Source organism: Myotis daubentonii, chromosome 1, assembly GCF_963259705.1.
Source record: "Myotis daubentonii chromosome 1, mMyoDau2.1, whole genome shotgun sequence".
Classification (NCBI taxonomy): domain Eukaryota; kingdom Metazoa; phylum Chordata; class Mammalia; order Chiroptera; family Vespertilionidae; genus Myotis; species Myotis daubentonii.
The window spans coordinates 182520996-182539224 of record NC_081840.1 but is presented as its reverse complement, the minus strand read 5'-3'; the positions used below and the strand labels follow the sequence as shown (position 1 = coordinate 182539224).

Here is an 18229-nt window from a genome sequence, read left to right as displayed (position 1 = left end):
ATTTCTATTAAAGTCTTTTGCCTTTTAGCCTGGCCAGCGTAGCTCAGTGGTTGAGTGTCGACCTATGAACTAGGAGGTCACGGTTCGATTCCCAGTTGGGGCATATGCCCAGGTTCTGGGCTCGATCCCCAGTGTGGGGCATGCAGGAGGCAGCTGATTGACAATTCTCTCTCATCACTGATGTTTCTCTCTCTCTCCCTCGCCTTTCCTCTCATCGATAATAAATATATTAAAAAAACCTTTTGCCCTTTAGAAAATTGGATTAGTTTTCTGATTATGGTTCAATGGTAAGAGTTTTTTATAGAGTCTGGATACTAAATCTTTATCAGATATAGGATTTGTAAAAATCCTTTCCCAATCTTTGGGTTATTTCTTCACTTTTTAAATAGTGTTCTTTGAAGCACAAAAGTTTTAAATTTTGATGAATTACAATTTATTTTTTCTTTGTACTTTTGGTATCATGTCTAAAAAAACTAATTCAAGGTCACAAAGATTTCCATCTTTGTTTTCCTCTAAGAGTTTTATAATTTTAACTAGAGGCCTGGTGAATGAAAATTTGTGCACTTGGGGAGGGGGTCCCTCAGCCTGGCCTGCACCCTCTCGCAAACCAATAGCCCTCGGGGGATGTCCGACTGGTTCATTGATTTTTAAGGAGAAAAAGGGAAAGGGTGAGAGCGACAGAAACATCAGTGATGGGAGAGAATCATTGATGGTTTGCCTCCTGCACGCCCCCTACTGGGGATTGATCCCACAACCTGGGCATGTGCCCTGACTGGGAATTGAACCCAGGACCTCGTAGTTCATAGATTGATGCTCAACCACTGAGTCACACAGCTGGGTGGGGGCTTTGCTTTTAAATGTATATATGTTTATAATTATTATATTTTCATGATAGATTGTCCCTTTCATCATTATAAAATGTCCTTTCTAGTCTTAAAATCTAATGTATCTGATATTAGTATAGCCTTTTCAGCTCTTTCTTTGGTTACTCTTTGTATGGTGTATATTTTACCATTCTTTCACTGTTTACTTATTTGCGTCTTTGAATTCTAAAGTTTCAAAACTAATTTCTGGCTCTTTATTGATATTTCTCCTTGAGATATGATTTTTATATATTTCTTTAATTTTTTAAGGTATTGCTTTATTTAGTTCTTTTGAATGTATTTGTCATGGATGATGTAAAGTTCTTGCCTCGTATGACCAACACCTGGGTTTCTTTAGAGACAGTTCTTTTGACTGCTTTTCCCTCTCTCTATAGTCCATAATTTCCTATTTCTTTTCATGGCTTATAATTTTTTGTTGCGAATTGGACAGTTTAAGTAATATAATGTGGCAACTCTGGAAATTACATTTCTCTATTCTCCAGGATTTGTTTAGTGACTCCCTTGGTCTGATTATGTAAAATCTCAATTAAAAAATAATAATTATTTGCCACCAAAGTCTCTCCTCAGTTGGGTTAGTGGTCAGCTAATGATAGGTCAGATATTTTCTTGAACACCTAGAACCAATAAGTCGTTTAGCTTTTGCTGAGTGGCTTTCCATGTAAATTGGCATGAGTTTCATGCTCTGATGCAGTTTACAACTTGTAGCCTTTACTTTTTTCTTGTGCAGAGCCTCAGTATCAGCCAGATGTGAGGGACTAGAGTTTTCTCAAATCTTTCCTGGTCATGCATAATGCCCTGTACTTGTGTGTGGCCTTCTGGATTCCCAGGAATGTGTCAGTTTTTCAGAGTTCTCTATAGACTTTTTATTCCCAATTTTTCTATGTAAAGTCTTTTGTTCATTCTCTTATTATTTCTATTTGTTATCACTGCCTAAGACACTGCAGTGTTATACAGTTGCTGCTGATTGTTTTCAGCAAACGCTCTGAGATAGTGCTTTTCACACAGTGTGAGTTCTGAGTCAGGTTAAATAAAAAGCCTGAGAATAGAGTTTTTCTTTCTTTTTTTTATTAGTTTACTTACTTATTTTTTATTGTTTAAAGTATTGCTTATGTCTTCTTTTTCCCCCATCGACCCTTCCCTAGCCACTCTCACCCCCCAGGACAAGCCCCCACTGCCCCAGTGTCCGTGGTCCATGTCCACTGGTTATGCTAATATGCATGAATACAAGTCCTTTGGTTGCTCTCTAACCCTCCTCCCCCCCCCCCCCCCGCCCCCAGGTTTGATGGTTCTTTTGGTGTTTCTCTGTCTCTGGATCTATTTTTATTCACCAGTTTATGTTGCTTATTATATTCCACAAATGAGTGAGATTATGTGATAGAAAATAAGAGTTTTTCTAGAGAGCTTCCTGACAGGTCTAATCAGGACGTTTTGGGCTCTTTGGTGAGTCCAAGTCTTTTGTTTCCTCCACTATTTGCTAGGCTAGTAGTTTGCATTTACTGTGGTTATGAGCTGTATTTTTAAAGAGTACTATGGAACTGGGAGAGAATAATGGGAATAGGACAAGTTAAAATGTCAGAGGATCACTGTTTTTATTGAGACTTAGTCATTTTTTTAAAAAAATATTTTATTGATTTTTTACAGAGAGGAAGGGAGAAGGATAGAGAGTTAGAAACATCGATGAGAGAGAAACATTGATCAGCTGCCTCCTGCACACACCCTACTGGGGATGTGCCTGCAACCCAGGTACATGCTCTTGACTGGAATCAAACCTGGGACCCTTCACTCCCCAGGCCGACGCTCTATCCATTGAGCCAAACTGGTTAGGGCTAGTCATTTTTCTTTAATAAAAGTTCTTCCAATTGTTGCGAGCCTTTGGGTAATTTCCAGAGTTGTGAAAAAATTGATCTTAGCAATTTTTGCCAGCTTTCTCATTCCTTTTATGGAGGAACAGATTTTTGGAGGTCATCAATTTTCTATTTTGGAAGTGTCCCTCTATCCCCTGATTTTTTCTTTTTGGATCCTTGCCCAAGGACATGTTTCCACTAATTTGAGACAGAGAGGAAGGAAGGGAGGGAGAGAGATAAGAGTGGGGGGCTGGGGGAGAGAAAGAAACATCAGTATGAGAAAGAAACATCAATTATTTTCTCCTGTAAATATCCCAACTGGGGATTGAACCTACACTTAGGTATGTACCCTGACTGAGAATCGAACCAGAAACTTTTTGGTGTAGAGGACAGACACTCCAACCATGTGAGCCACCCAGCCCGGCTCCACCTGATATTTTTACACCTGTTTTTTTCCCCATGCCTCACTTTTTACCTTTTTGGAAACTACAATACATTTTCCCAAGATTCAGCTCATATATATGTATATATATTTTGTTGTTGTTATTTTTAATCTTCACCCCAGCATATTTTTCCATTGATTTTTAGAGAGAGTGGAAGGAGGTGGAGAGACAGAGAGAGGAACATTGATGTGAGAGGGACACATCAAAAAACTCAATTTTTATCCATAGATAAGGACATTTTTTGTAACACATTTTAGAAGTTACTTAAGAAATTTCAGGACCATTTTATAAAATACGCAGATTAATTTATTGACTTGTGTACAGCTTTTACACAAAAAACTTAGTCTTCCCCAAAACTTTTAAACCCATCAGAGACTTTCTTATCTTCATTTAGTTGACTTGATTAGGGATAGCTTATAACTGTTTTTGAAATTCTGTCTAGTCTCCAGAAGTGGGAAATTTTTCAGAATGTAGTTATTGTAAAGAATTTAAAGAATTTATGACAGTCTCTGAAGTCTGTTTCAAACAAAAGTGTTAGAAAACTGTATTAAATTATGGCAATGATGTAAAAAAATCAATGTCAGTATCTTTGATGGTAGTATTTATTTTTTAGTTTCTGTGCATATAATATCTACATATAGAAATATGTAATTTGTTTGGTATAAAGTGGATCCTAAAGTGGTAACTGTTTTGTGTTACTGTTACCAAATACTTAAAACACAGGAGAATGCTAATAATTGATTTTTGTTGGGAAGCTCTTACCTTGGAAACATTTATATAGAATCGTGTGTTGTTTAATGATGAGGATACATTCTGAGAAACGTGTCGTTAGGGAATTTTGTACTTTGGTGAACATTATACTTATACAAATCTAGATTGTACAGCCTACTACACCTCTAGGCTATTTGGTATAGCTTATTGTTCCTAGACTATAAACCTGCACCGCATGTTACTGTACCAAACAACAGGAAATTAAATAAAGCATAAGAGAAAATGATGCTATCAAGAGGTGCTGTAACTGTGAAACAATGAGGCTGCTGTGGATGTATGTAACACAGCATTCTGTTTTACAGCAAACTTTCCCCCTGTAAGTAGAAAAAGTATACTTTAAAGTAATGACAAAAAAGTATTGTGTAGTAAATACATAAACCATAGTCATTTATTACCATTATCATCAAGTATTATGTACCGTACATAATTGTATGTACTCTACTTTTATACGACTGTCAGCACAATAGTTTGTTTACACAGTATCATCCCAGACACATGAGTGATGCATTGCACAATGACATTATGATGGCTACGATGTCACTAGGCAATAGGAATTTTTCAGCTCCATTATAATCATAGTAAGGATCATCACTGAACATGCCATCCATTGTTATGCAGCGTATGTCTCTACATAGTTCTCAGTTAATGAGAAATACATGATATTTGCATTCTTATGGAAATAATCTTAAAAATGATGGCTACTTTCCAGGGTCTGATCTAACAGCTAATGTACTTGATGCCTGTTTAGGACTCTTGAGTGCAAACAAAAGAACCCATCTCAAATTAGTTCACCATAAAACAAATTTTATTGGCTGAAAACCAGAAACTTCGTGTCCTGAATAGATATTTATAGTTATATTAGCCTTTTTGTAAGCATTTTTAATGCCTACACAAGATGCTATCCTATGTGACATTATTTACCATTTTTAATCATTTGCATGTTGCTGGAAATATAGGTTTCCACATTTTCAGCTATAATTTACTTATAATGAAATTCTATAAATAAAATCGAGACAAAGAATATGAATATTTTTTTGCCCTAGCTGGTTTGGCTCAGTGGTTAGAGTGTTGGCGTGAGGACTGAAGGGTCCTGGGTTCATTTCTGGCGAAGGGCACATGTCTGGCTTGTGGACTCGATCCCTAGTAGGTGGTATGTAGGAGGCAGCCGATCAATGATTCTCTTTCATCATTGATGTTTCTGTATCTCCCTCTCCTTTCCTCTCTGAAATCAATAAAAATATATTTATAAAAAGAATATGGATATTTTAAAGTTCTTAATATATGATGTACACTTTTCATGTATGATTATGGTAGTAATATTTACTAATTTCCATATTCACCAAGAGTGGATGAAAATATAATTGATTCCAGAATATTTTTGCTAACAAATATAATGATGCTTTAAATTATTAAATGATTATTTTGGGTAGAGGGATTTTATTTTAGGCAGTAAGGAACACAACTATTCATTGTGGCTATGATAGATGATAAAGGAAGGTATAAATGAGGATAACTCTTAGATATATGTCTCTTGCTTTGATCTTTTCTCTGGACCTTATATTGCAAATCTGCCAGTTCTATATCTCCAATTGGATGTCCAGTAGGCATCTCTAACTTAACTTGTGCCCAACTGTGCTCTTGATATTTTATTCAAACCTTTCCTGTTGTCTGTCAAGAACTGTTAAGAATTTGAGCCCCAGCTTGTTTGGCTCAGTGGATAGAGTGTCTGCCTGAGGACTGAGGGGTCCTGGGTTCGATTCTGGTCAAGGGCATGTACCTTGGTTGCAGGCTTGATCCCTGGCTCTGGTTGGGCCCGTGTGGGAAGCAACCAATCAATATGTTTCTCTCACATCGATGTTTCTCTCTCTCTGTCTCTCCCTGTCCCTTAAAAAAAAAAAAGAATTTGAGATTTTACCCTACTTATAAGCTGGCAAGGTAGCTTCCCATAGTTTCATGGATGCTGGCAGAAGAGATGAGACTTGAAGGATTTTATTTCTCACAGCAATAGCTGCAGCCAGAGGATCAGCATTGGCTCCATTTCCCAGAGCCTCTGTTTCCACAGGGCTATGTGAAAGGGCCAGCTGACACCTGCACATGGAGTGGATTGTCTTACAAGACAGGAACCCTGAGTTTAGGCTACTGGAACCTTTTATAATGGGCAGCAGGCCAGCCCCAGGGAAGAAGAGGGTGGAGGGTCAACCTCTAGTTAGTTTTGTTCCTAGCATCTAGCACCTTTTACAGTGTTTGGTACCTGTGAGCAGTTTATATGCACAGGGTATCCCAAAATGTGTATACACACTTTAACAGCTGATAGCTCAATTGATGTTACTTTCTTTTCAGCCAGACTAAGCTTTGAACAAAGGAAATTCATCCTAAAATGCTACTGAAAGTTTGAAAACACAGTTGAAGTACAAACACTGCCTTTATAATTATTTAAAGTGTATATACATTTTTGGGGGGATACCCTGTATCCCCCCAAAAAATGTATACACACTTTAACAGCTGACAACTCACTTAATTTTTACTACTTTTCAGGTTTAACTGATTTGAAATAATGGGTGAAGCCAGACAAAGCTTTGAACAAAGAAAATTTATCCTCTAGACTTTTTTATGGGGATACACAAAAGATAAAGTTTACGGTACAAAACTGGCAATATTTGATGAATTGAGGATGCACAAATACTAAACGAAACGATTCTTGATGCTTACGATTCCATTGCTTTGCCTTATCAGTAGTGCCTAGACCAGAATGGTCATCAGTTTGAAAACAGGAATTGACAAAAAAATATTCATTCTGTAGATTTGTATAAATTTTGAAAATGAACTTTATGCTAATAAACACTGACTTTGTAATCACTCAAAGTGTGTATACCTTTTTTTTGGACACCTATATTGTTGAATGGATAGATAATGATTTACATGGTAAAGAAGTGAAATTCTGTTTTCAGAATTTGTAGCATATATTAGAAGTACTATATAGTCAAATCAAGGGAAAATGATGAATTAGTGATTAATTGCTTTTTATTCATAGAGGATCAATATAATGATTTCAGCTTATCAATTAGAACTTCTTCCAGTAAAACCAGTTTATTAATATTAAGTCATTCACTCAGCAAATACTTGAGTACCAGGCAATGTGGTAGGCATTGATGATACTTTGATAAATGAGGTGTACACAGTCTCTTTCTTATGGAACTTACAACCCAGTTGTGAAGAGAGGTACTGAATAAGTATAACATGTATAAATGTTGTGGTGGATAAGTTTTTAGAAGTTTTTGTTGTAGGGGTTGCAAACTCAGATGTCTGCACAGGCCAGGCAGGTAATGTAAAAGAGAGTGAGAACATTGAAACAGCCACGAGTAGAGGAAGCTGTGATGAACTGCAGAGAACATGAACTGTGTAAATGGTACAGCAACTGACTGCTCAGTTTTATTGATATCATATAGGAGTGAGGACCCATTCTTTCCTTATTTTCAAGTTTTTTCAAGAGAAACTGAAAAGTCCAGATTGTCATCCAAGGTATACAATTTTCTAAGGTACTGTGTAGTCCAAATCAAACATAGTTTTGACTTAGAGTCCTCTTTTTCTATAAGGAATATAGCCTTTTAACTAAGGTTCTATCAAGAAAAAAACTGTGGAGTTTTGAGGGCGTGAGGACATTCTATATAGATTACCCTATTTTCATTTTTTTCCTCCTAAATTTTAATGTTATTCCCAAATCCTCTCATTTGTAATTTATTTATTTATACACACACACACACACACACACACACACACACACACACACACACACACTAGAGGCCTGGTGCATGAAAATTCATGCACTGGAAGGGGGGGTCTCTCAGCCCGGCCTGCCTCCTCTCACAGTCCAGGAGCCCCCAGGGATGGGAGGCGACAGGGAATCAGGGGAAGGAGACGCCCCATCACATCTCTGCTGCTGCCACTGCCGGCAGCACAAGCCTCGGCTGGCCCTGGTTACCTGAGCCTCAGGTTGCCCTGGGGGCTGGGCAGCCGACATCTGAGGCTTGCCTGCACCTCCGGCTGGCCCTGGGTGTTGGGGGGCTGAGGCGACTGGGCGCCGCCATCTTTAAGGGTGTGACAGTCAATTAGTATATCCCCTCCTTATTAGATAGGATGTGTACAGGTTTCTTATGGCATAGCTAACAAGACTAGGTGTGGATATAAAAATCATTAGAACCTGAAATTCATAAGGGGAAAAAAAAGACCTCTGACTCCATCTTACCAGCTTTGTGTTATTGGACTAGCTGCTTACCTTCTTTCTCAGTGCTTAGTTTATTCCTCATCTATACAATGAGAGTAACAGTTAAATTGCCTCACGATGGTATGAGAATTAAATAATGTACTAGGAAATGCTTTGTATGTTGTCAGGGCTCTATGAATGTTGTGTTCTTGCCTTTTCTTTTCAACTCCTCTTCCTCCTATTCCCCAGCCATTCAGTTGTACCTGACTCATTCTTTTATTGCATTGCACTAGATAGCACCTACTGATACAATAACTTGGGCAATTTTAAAGTACTAATCCTCTTTAGGGATATTTTCAGTTTTAAAAGAAACTCCTAGAGTCATTGCCTTAACCTAATATTATGAAAGTTTGATGTACCGCAGCCCAGAGGTTATTGGGTAGGCAGATCTTTGGCTCAAATCCCACAACCAAATAAATGCCTGTTCCACTTATCTTGAAGACAGCTTTCAAATAATATTGTTTTCTTTGGCAGTGGTTGAAACCAGAAGTTGCTGACAGATTGGTATTTTCTCTCTCGTTGATTTGCATGATGTCTGAAGATAAACACAATACAGAAAGACCACATATAATTTTATCTTTTCCTTCCATCTCTCTTCTTTCATTCCTGGGAAACAAACTTGATAGGAGTAAACCCTGCTATAACCCAGTCTTTCATAAACATGTGCTTGTGTGTGTTGGGATGTTGGAGCTGTAGGTATCTAGGATACCATAAACATTTCAGTGGCAAGAGACTTATGGTGCCTTTGGGGAAGTTGTGTCTGAATAACAAGTAGCAGTGTCTTTCTTGTAAAATAATAATTCTCAGTGGTGGTGGTAAGGTTGGTGGATGGCAAGGGAGAAAAGAATTACCTGGGGGAAAAAATCCTGTGTTTCTTGTTTTTGTTTTGTTTTTTCAATTTTATTATGAAATATTGAAAGAGCACTATAGTGAATAACAATATACCCATGATGTAGATATAACTACTACTCTTTCCTCTATACATTTTTGAAAAAACGCATGGATAATTCTGAATAAGGTTGATGTATGTACTAGAATAATTATTGTTCATTTACTTAGGTGGCACAGAAAGGTACTATGGTTAGTTAGGACAGTATACCCATATTAAGAATGTATGTGTGTTTAACCGTTAAGCATTATTTATTTATTTTTATTTTTCAATTACAGTTTACATTCAATATTAATTTGTGTTAGTTTCAGGTGTACAGTGTAGTGGTTGGACAATCATATACTTTACAAGGTTTTGCCCTGATATTTCCAGTACCCACCTGGCACCATACACAGTTAGCAGCAATATTATTGACTTTGTTCCCTATATTGTACTTTACAATCCTGTGACTATTTTATAATTACCAGTTTGTACTTTTTAATCCCTTCACTTCTTTTACCCAGTATCCTTTAAGTATTAATGAGTAAAATGACATGAAACCTACAGCTGACTTTCAAATTGTTCACCAATAAAAAACAGTTTACTTTCAAGATTGGATTTAATCAAGGATTATGTATGGCATTTTATTGTAATGTCTTTTACAATCTAGAATAATGCTGCCCCCTCATTTTTTTTTACTTCACATGTGGAACACTGTACAAGACAATTAGCCAAAGAGTCAGTATCTTGGACTTTGTAGGATTGTTTCTTTGTGCTTTATTTTTCTTCTAGCCCCTGTTTTCTTAACTGGAAATTAAGCCTTAAGACTTATTAGGTTAGAGGTTTTTGGCAGAGGCACTGCATAGGTAATGCTGTTTACTTCATATTCAATCACATCAGGAAGCACATAATGTCTATATCAGCAGTTCTCAACCTGTGTGTCGCTACCCGTTTGGGGGTCGAACGACCCTTTCACAGGGGTTGCCTAAGACCATCCTGCATATCAGATATTTACATTACGATTCATAACAGTAGCAACATTACAGTTATGAGGTAGCAACGAAAATAATTTTATGGTTGGGTCACAACATGAGGAACTGTATTTAAAGGGCCAGAAGGTTGAGAACCACTGGTCTATATTAATGCCAGTGTTAGTGATGCCAAGATTTCTTCCTTGTAAAGGAATGTTTTGCCTTTTGACAATTTGGCATCACGTGACTATCCTATTTCTCATTAACCTTTCATCAAGGATTTTGGCGTACATTGAGGATCCTTGCTGAATCAGTGTTTTTGTTTTTTTAAAAATATATTTTATTGATTTTTTTTTTTTTTATAGAGAGGAAGGGAGAGGGGATAGAGAGTTAGAAACATTGATGAAAGAGAAACATTGATCAGCTGCTTCCTGCACACCTCCTACTGGGGATGTGCCCGCAACCAAGGTACATGACCTTGACGGGAATTGACCCTGGGACCGTTCAGTCCGCTGGCCAATGCTCTCTTCACTGAGCCAAACCAGTTAGGGCTGAATCAGTGTTTTAATAACTTACTTCTCAGTTTTGATATCTTTTTTTCCCAATTATGTTGACAGTCTTTACCATTTTGGGAAGTGAATGGTGTCCTTCAAAGTGTTGGCTAAGATAATAGGTTGAAAATCAGGATTATAGAAAACATTTAATGGTATCTAATTTTATTAACTCATTTCAAGCTGGATTTTCAATTCTTTGGAAAGAAAGTACTGATTAGGAGCTGAGAATCATTTATTGATTTCACATTATACCTGAAGAAATTAATTTCTTGACTAAGAAACTGTTTTACTTGTAGTCAGGTTATGTCAAAGAAACTAGTGTATGCTAGTTTTAGCAAGGCATTTAAAAATACCTCTTTTTTTAAAAAAAATTTTTGAGCCATTTGGTTAATTCAAAAGTGTTTTAATAGTTATGCTCTAAACACATTTATTATTCATTTTGCATTTACAATGAGGCCCTTGTCAGGTTGCTTAGCATCTAGTGAGAGACAGGTTAATCAACAGAGAGGATCCAGGTATGCTATGGCATGTACAGGAAGCTATGAGAGGTTTTTTTTAATGCCAACTCAAAAGTTTATTGACATTTTCTAGGTATTTCTTTACAATAGCAGAAGCCAAATGGCAGAGCAGTAAAATAAAACCAGCAGAGCTTCTCATATTAGGCTTAGTTTTACATTACTAATCATTTTTTTAAAAAATCTTTATTCAAATTATTACAGATGTCCATCTTTTTTCCCCCCATAGCTCCCCTCCGCCCGGTTCCCACTCCAGGCCCTCGCCACCCCACTGTCCGCATCCATAGGTACTGCATACATGCATATAAGATCTTTGTCCCATCTCCTCCACACACCCCCCACATTCTCCTTCCCCCCGGGAATTATCAGTCTGCTCCATTTCCATGCCCCCGATTTTATTACATTCACCAGTTTATTCTGTTCATCAGATTTTTTATTCATTTGATTTTTAGATTCATTTGTTGATAGGTATGTATTTGTTGTCACTTTGTTGTTCATAATTTTTTATCTTCACCTTTTTCTTCTTCTTCCTCTTCTTAAAGAATACCCTTCAACATTTCATATAATACTGGTTTGGTGGTGATGAACTCCTTTAGCTTTGTCTTGTCTGTGAAGCTCTTTATCTGACCTTCAATTTTAAATGATAGCTTTGCTGGGTAGAGTAATCTTGGTTGTAGGTCCTTGGTATTCATCACTCTGAATATTTCTTGCCACTCCCTCTGGCCTGCATAGTTTCTGTTGAGAAATCAGCTGACAATCATATGGGTACTCCCATATAGGTAACTGAGTTTCTTTCTCTTGATGCTTTTAAGATTTGTCTTTTGCCCTTGGCGTTTTAATTATGATGTATCTTGGTGTGGTCCTCTTTGGATTCCTCTTGTTTGGGGTTCTCTGAGCTTCCTGGACTTACAAGTCTATTTCTTTTACCAGACAGGGGAAGTTTCTTGTCATTATTTCTTCAAATAGGTTTTCAATATCTTGCTTTCTCTCTTCTTCTGGCACCCCCATAATTCGGATGTTGGTACACTTGAGGTTGTCCCAGAGGCCCCTTACACTATCTTCATATTTTTGGATTCTTTTTTTTCTTTTTGCTCTTCTGGTTGGGTGTTTTTTACTTCCTGGTATTTCAAATCTTTGACTTGATTCTTGGGATCCTCTACTCTACTGTTGAATCTCTGTATATTATTCTTTATTTCAGTCAGTGTATGCTTAATTTTTGACTGGTCCTTTTCCATTTTTTTGGCCTTCTCACTAAGATCCTTGAAAGTTTCACTGAGTTCCTCAGAGGTTTCTAGAAGATTCTTGAGTAACCTTACAACTGTGTTTTTGAACTCTATGTCCAGTAGTTTGCTTTTTTCCATTTCTTTCATTTGTGCATGTTTCTTTGTCTCCGCATTTTGGCTGTTTCCCTGTGTTTGTTTCTATGTATTGTGTAGCTGCTAAGTCTCCTTGAGTTGATAGAGTGGCCTTGTATAGTAGGTGTCCTATAGGGCCCAGTGGCTCAGCCTCCCCAGTCACCTGAGTGGACACTCTTGGTGCACCCCTTTGTGGGCTGTGTGCACAGTCTTGTTGTAGTTGAGCCCTGATTGCTGTTGGTGTCACTACAGATTAGGCTTAGTTTAGGAATTGACCTCCAGACATATTGGCTGTGAGGACCAGCTGTGTCTACAATGGAAGAGCTGCTGTGCAGGAGACACCCTTATGGAGCAGGACTTGCTTCAGTGGGGCTTTAGTGCTTCTCTGAGTCTGCCCCTTGAGTGTGTCACTTATGGATGTGAAGAGTTTTAATCTGGTATGGTCTCACAATGATCACTGGGTACACTGGCTCTTGGATCTTCAAGGGGTGCAAAGTCAGCCACTGGCTGGGGCCACCCCGCAGGAGCTACGGAGAGATCTGCAGATTCCTCCTCTTTGTATGGGGTTTGGAAGTACCCAGATGAGGCCCAGCTATGAAGCAAGGCAGGCTGCTGTGGTGCTGGCCTTTGCCTTCTTTTGATAGCTTTGGGGCTCCCTGACCCAGCTGCAGTTTGACAGGTTTTAGGCTGAGAAAGAACCGGCCATTCATTTGCAAAAGCCGCTGCGCTCAGCTTGGGTGAGGTTGTAAATTGGATGGGGTGCGGTCTCAGGGAATCTCCAGGGTGGAGCAAACAGCCATGGCTGCCAGTCAGCCCTGCACCAGGGAGGTTCCAGCCCAGGAACTCTGACAGTTGCGAGCACCTCGTTCTGGAAGAAAGCCACCTCTGTGTTCCTGCCCCGATGCCTGACAGTTCAGTTTCTGCCCGTATGTGTCTGGGTCCCCCTGAGTCTCGCCCAGCACTGGAGTTCAGAGCAAGCAGGAGCTTGTATCTCCCTTCCGATTCAAAAAACAGCACACCCGGATGCCATCCTGTTCTGCGCCTCCACACCTGCACCCTCCCACCAGTTTCAATGTACTTTCTTCTTTACCTCTTTAGTTGTAGCACTTCCACTTAGACAGCTTTCCCGCGGTTCTGGATAATAGTAGTTCTGTATTTTAGTTGTATTTTTTTAAAATATATTTTATTGATTTTTTTTTACAGAGAGGAAGGGAGAGGGATAGAGAGTTAGAAACATCGATGAGAGAGAAACATCAATCAGCTGCCTCCTGCACACTCCTTACTGGGGATGTGCCCGTAACCAAGGTACATGCCCTTGACCGGAATCGAACCTGGGACCCTTGAGTCCACAGGCCGATGCTCTATTCACTGAGCCAGACTGGTTAGGGCTTTAGTTGTATCTTTGATATGGTTGTGGGAGGCAGGAAGTACATGTGTTTACCTATGAGAGTTTTAAAGAAGTGCTCTGTAAGCTGTAAGGATGTCTAATTATATGAACAAATAAATATTTATTAAGTACTCATTAATGCAGTATTGCATGTCTCCAATATATCCGTTGCTTACTTCCAGGCTCTTTTTGATCATTGCAAATACTAGTACATTCTGAATTGTGGTTTGATTTAAAGTTTTTAAATTGTTGGTAAGGCATATTATCCTTTTTCTATTGATGCCTCGTCTTAAATAACATCAGTGTTTGGTCATCACAGAGGAGGCAGAGGCTGATGGGTAGGCAATCACTAGTATATGCCAACTATAATATTAATTTATATGTGACAATTTCCACATACCACATAAAAGGTATTCACATGCAAAATGAAATTATGGTATTTTAATCTTCAAAACAAATGCATATTCATTTTCATGTTGTCCTCTTAAGTGCTACTTCATGATTGTCATAAGAAGCCAGTGTTTCAATCTAATTTATTAATTGCTTACTGTTCTTACTTTTGTCTTGGGTACAGTCAGTTTATTTCCCTATGAGATTAAGTTCCTCAATATTACATGATTTTGGAAGTAATTTCTGATTCTTTCTAATTAATTGGTACTTGTTCTTCTAGGTGGATTCTCCACAGTTTTCCTGGTGCGGACTCATGGTGGAATCCGCTATGCATTGAAGCGAATGTATGTCAATAACTTGCCTGACCTCAACATTTGTAAAAGGGAAATTAAAATTATGGTAAGTGAAAGAGTAATTCCATTTAAAAAATTGGTATATTTTCTTTTGGTTTTGTATTATAACTTTAACCAGCTTTTAGGCAAACTGCTTGTTGGTTTATGCATATCTAGAAAACCTTCGAACCTCATTAAACTAACTTGGAAAATTATATGGGAATTTGAAGTATATTCTTTGTAGCCACACTTAGGGCTAAATACAGCCAACTCTTTCCTGTCCTCTTTCTTTTCTTCTTTACTGTTGTTCAGTGGGCATGCTATTCTGCTTTTTTTTTTTTAAATTAACTATTGATAATTTTGAAGATAGAAAAATTTAGAGAATTATATAATAAACACCAATTTACTCACTACTCAGGTTACTAATTAGAACCTTACATACAGTTGAAGTTTTTGTGTATTCCACTCCAAACATATCTGAGTTATCACTGTCCTGAGTTTGGTGTTTACCATTCACAAAGGTGTTCATATATTAATTGTATGTGTTTGTATTCAAAGACAGTGATTAGTTTTGCTTTTTATTTTTAAAATCATGCCATAAATTGTTCAGTTTTTTTGGTGTACTCTGCAATATCTAAGATATCCTTTAGCAAGAGAACAATTCTTTTTAAATATTAGGAAAAGTAAAAAGTATTACTTTTTAAAAAACATTTTCTTTTTTAAATTCCTCACCCGAGGATACGTTTATTAATTTTAGAGAAAGAGAAAGGGAGAAAGGGAGAAGGAGGAGAGGGTGGGGAAGGGAGGGAGAAACATCAATTTGTTGCTTCCTAACTTAGGATCTAATGGGCAACCTAGGAATGTGCCCTGATCCAGAATTGAACCTGCAACTTTTTTGTGTACAGGACAACGCTCCAACTATTTGAGCCACTTGGCTGGGGCTAAAAAGTAATTTAATAGGCCATTAAATAAAAATTCAGTAAGCAGTAAAAAAAATTACGAAATAGCAATTTCCCTGTTTTCTAACATTCTCAGTGTTCTGGATGGCTGCTTCTTACTGTTCTTCTACACTCCCACCTCCTTCCCTTTTTCCTTATCATCTGCTGTTTATTAAGTGCTAATACACACACACACACACACACACTCTCTAATAAAAGAGAAACATGCAAATTGGTGTCACTCCGCTACACCCACCAGCCAATCAGGGTGAGTATGCAAATTAACCCAACAAAGATGGTGGTTAATTTGCATATGCAGGCACGGAGCGAGGACTGAAGGCTCTGGCCCTAGTGAAGACTGAAGACTCAAGACGACTGAAGACTGAAGAGGCTTGGCTTCTCCGCTGCGGTTGGAGCGAAGGCCTGGGTCCCAGGTGCCGGAGGAAAACTGGTGCTGGCAGCCAGGGGAAGGAAGGCCTATTGCATGAATATCTTCGTGCAACGGGCTTCTAGTATATATATATTTATAATTTTTTTAATTGAGGTACAATTCACATAATATAAAATTGACCATTTTAAGATGAATAATTCAATGAATGACGTTTAGTACATTCACAATCTATGTGCAGCCACTACCTTGATCTAGTTCTAAAACCTTTTTATCACTCCAAAAGGAAATTCTCTTGTCCATTAAGCAGTTGCATTCTATTACTTGATTTAGCTGCTGAGAACTACCTGTCTACATTATGTCTCTGTGGATTTATCTATTCTGATTATTTCTTATGAATTCCACTTATGTGAAATAATCAGAAGAGATAAATGTGACCTTTTGTATCTGGCTTCTTTCACTTAATGAGGTTTACGCACATTGTAACATGTATTTCATTCTTTTTTATGGCTGAATAATATTCCATTTTATATACATATATCACAATTTGTTTATCTGTTCATCTGTTGTTGGATTGGACATTAAAAAAAACATCAGTGAATATTTGGGCTGTTTCTGCCTTTTGGCTATGTGTATAGTGCTGCTATGCATATGTGTATAATGTGTATTTGTTTGAGTACCTGTTTTCAGTTCTATATATATATCTGGGAATGGAGTTGCTGAGTCATATGGTAATTCTGTGTTTAACTTTTTAAGGAGCCACTAAACTGTTTTCTTCAGTAGCTGAACCACATTATAGTCTTACCACCAGCAATGGATGACTGTTCCAATATTTTTAAAAATTAATTTTTAATTACAATTGACATTCTATATTATATTAGTTTCAGGTGTACAGCATGATGGTTAGACATTTATATATGAATGTTCAGTTTTTCGGCATTCTTGTTTTTCCATACTTGTTATTTATGCCAGTCCTACTTATCCAACTACTAAGAGGGAGATTTTTTGTCAACATGTTTATCAGCACACCTATTTTGATCCCTTTAGTTTGAAGATAGGCACATTTATACAGTCTGACTTATCTAAATTGTGCTTTTGTTGTTCCTATTTCTTACTTTGAGACTTGCTTTTTTTTTAAAGGTAAGGCTATAAGCAAAAAGAATAAAATGATTTACCCCAAGATAATGGGAGAATCTTAGCCCAAGTTCTCTAACTAACTGGAGCTTAGATAAGTACCTAGATATGGTACTTTTAGTAGAATGTGTGTAATTTAGAGAGAAAAATATAGTCATCATCAACATTAGCGACACTCAAGTCTTAGGCTTTTGAACAAGATATTTTAGGGATATTATCTCTGTAGTGCAGTGGTCTTCCAACTGTTTTTGATGATCCATCTTTATTATATATACTTATTTATGAATTAGTGACATGTTCAGCTGCCATTAGCCAATTGTCAGATTTCATTACACAATTAAAACTAGGTTTATTATTAGTGATAGTGGATGTAAATTCAGTTAAAATAGTATTCTTGATAATTGTTTTTTAATTTCCAGATAGATGTGATTGGATCATGATTACTATAAACCTCAGTATATGCTGATGATTAACTTATACTAGGAGCTGAAAGTGTCAGATTTGCCATTTTCTTTTTTTTTTTTTTTTTTATTGCTTAAAGTATTACAAAGGGTATTACATATGTATCCATTTTATCCCCCCGCGGATTTGCCATTTTCTTATTATATCCTTATACTTGTATTATAAGTACCACCATTATGGTTTCTTTACAGAAATATTTTTAGGCCACTTTGTTTACTTTACACTCTAATTGCAATGTTGCATGCAAAACATGCAAATAAGACTATAATTGTTATTTCATAAATATAGGGATGGGCAAAAGTAGATTTACAGTTATTTGTATGGAAAATACAAAATAAACTCTGTTTTTTGTACTCACAACTGTAAACCTACCTTGTGCATCTCTGTATTAGAGCTTATTATTTTTCTAGATAAAAATAAATATAAGTAAAAATTCTGATATTTTATTCTTGAATCTCTAAGGACTAACTTGTACACTCACTTTTGTAGACTATTACTTTCGAGTGAACCATCTTTCTTCTTGATTGAATTTTAAGATAAGTATTCACTGAATATTTGCCTGTCAGTAAATGACAGTCACATGTAAATACTTTCCATCAGGACTATAGAAACTATTTTGAAATATGTCAGATTCCATACTCATGCCTGTCTTACTTTATGAAATTCTCTAAGTACATTAATTAAGACTTCAAACCATTGGCAATGATAGAGCTTTAAAATGTATATTTTTCA

At 37.2% G+C, this 18229-nt stretch overlaps 1 protein-coding gene across 6 annotated transcripts in view; it reads left to right on the top strand.

Moving 5' to 3' along the window:
• BMP2K (BMP2 inducible kinase) overlaps positions 1–18229 on the top strand; it is a 139058-nt gene that overhangs the window by 35385 nt on the left and 85444 nt on the right. For all 6 annotated transcript variants that reach the window (XM_059667579.1, XM_059667542.1, XM_059667551.1 and 3 more), the window contains exon 2: positions 14524–14642. In XM_059667579.1, coding sequence (XP_059523562.1) covers positions 14524–14642 — 119 coding nt within the window. The remainder of the gene's footprint in view (positions 1–14523; positions 14643–18229) is intronic.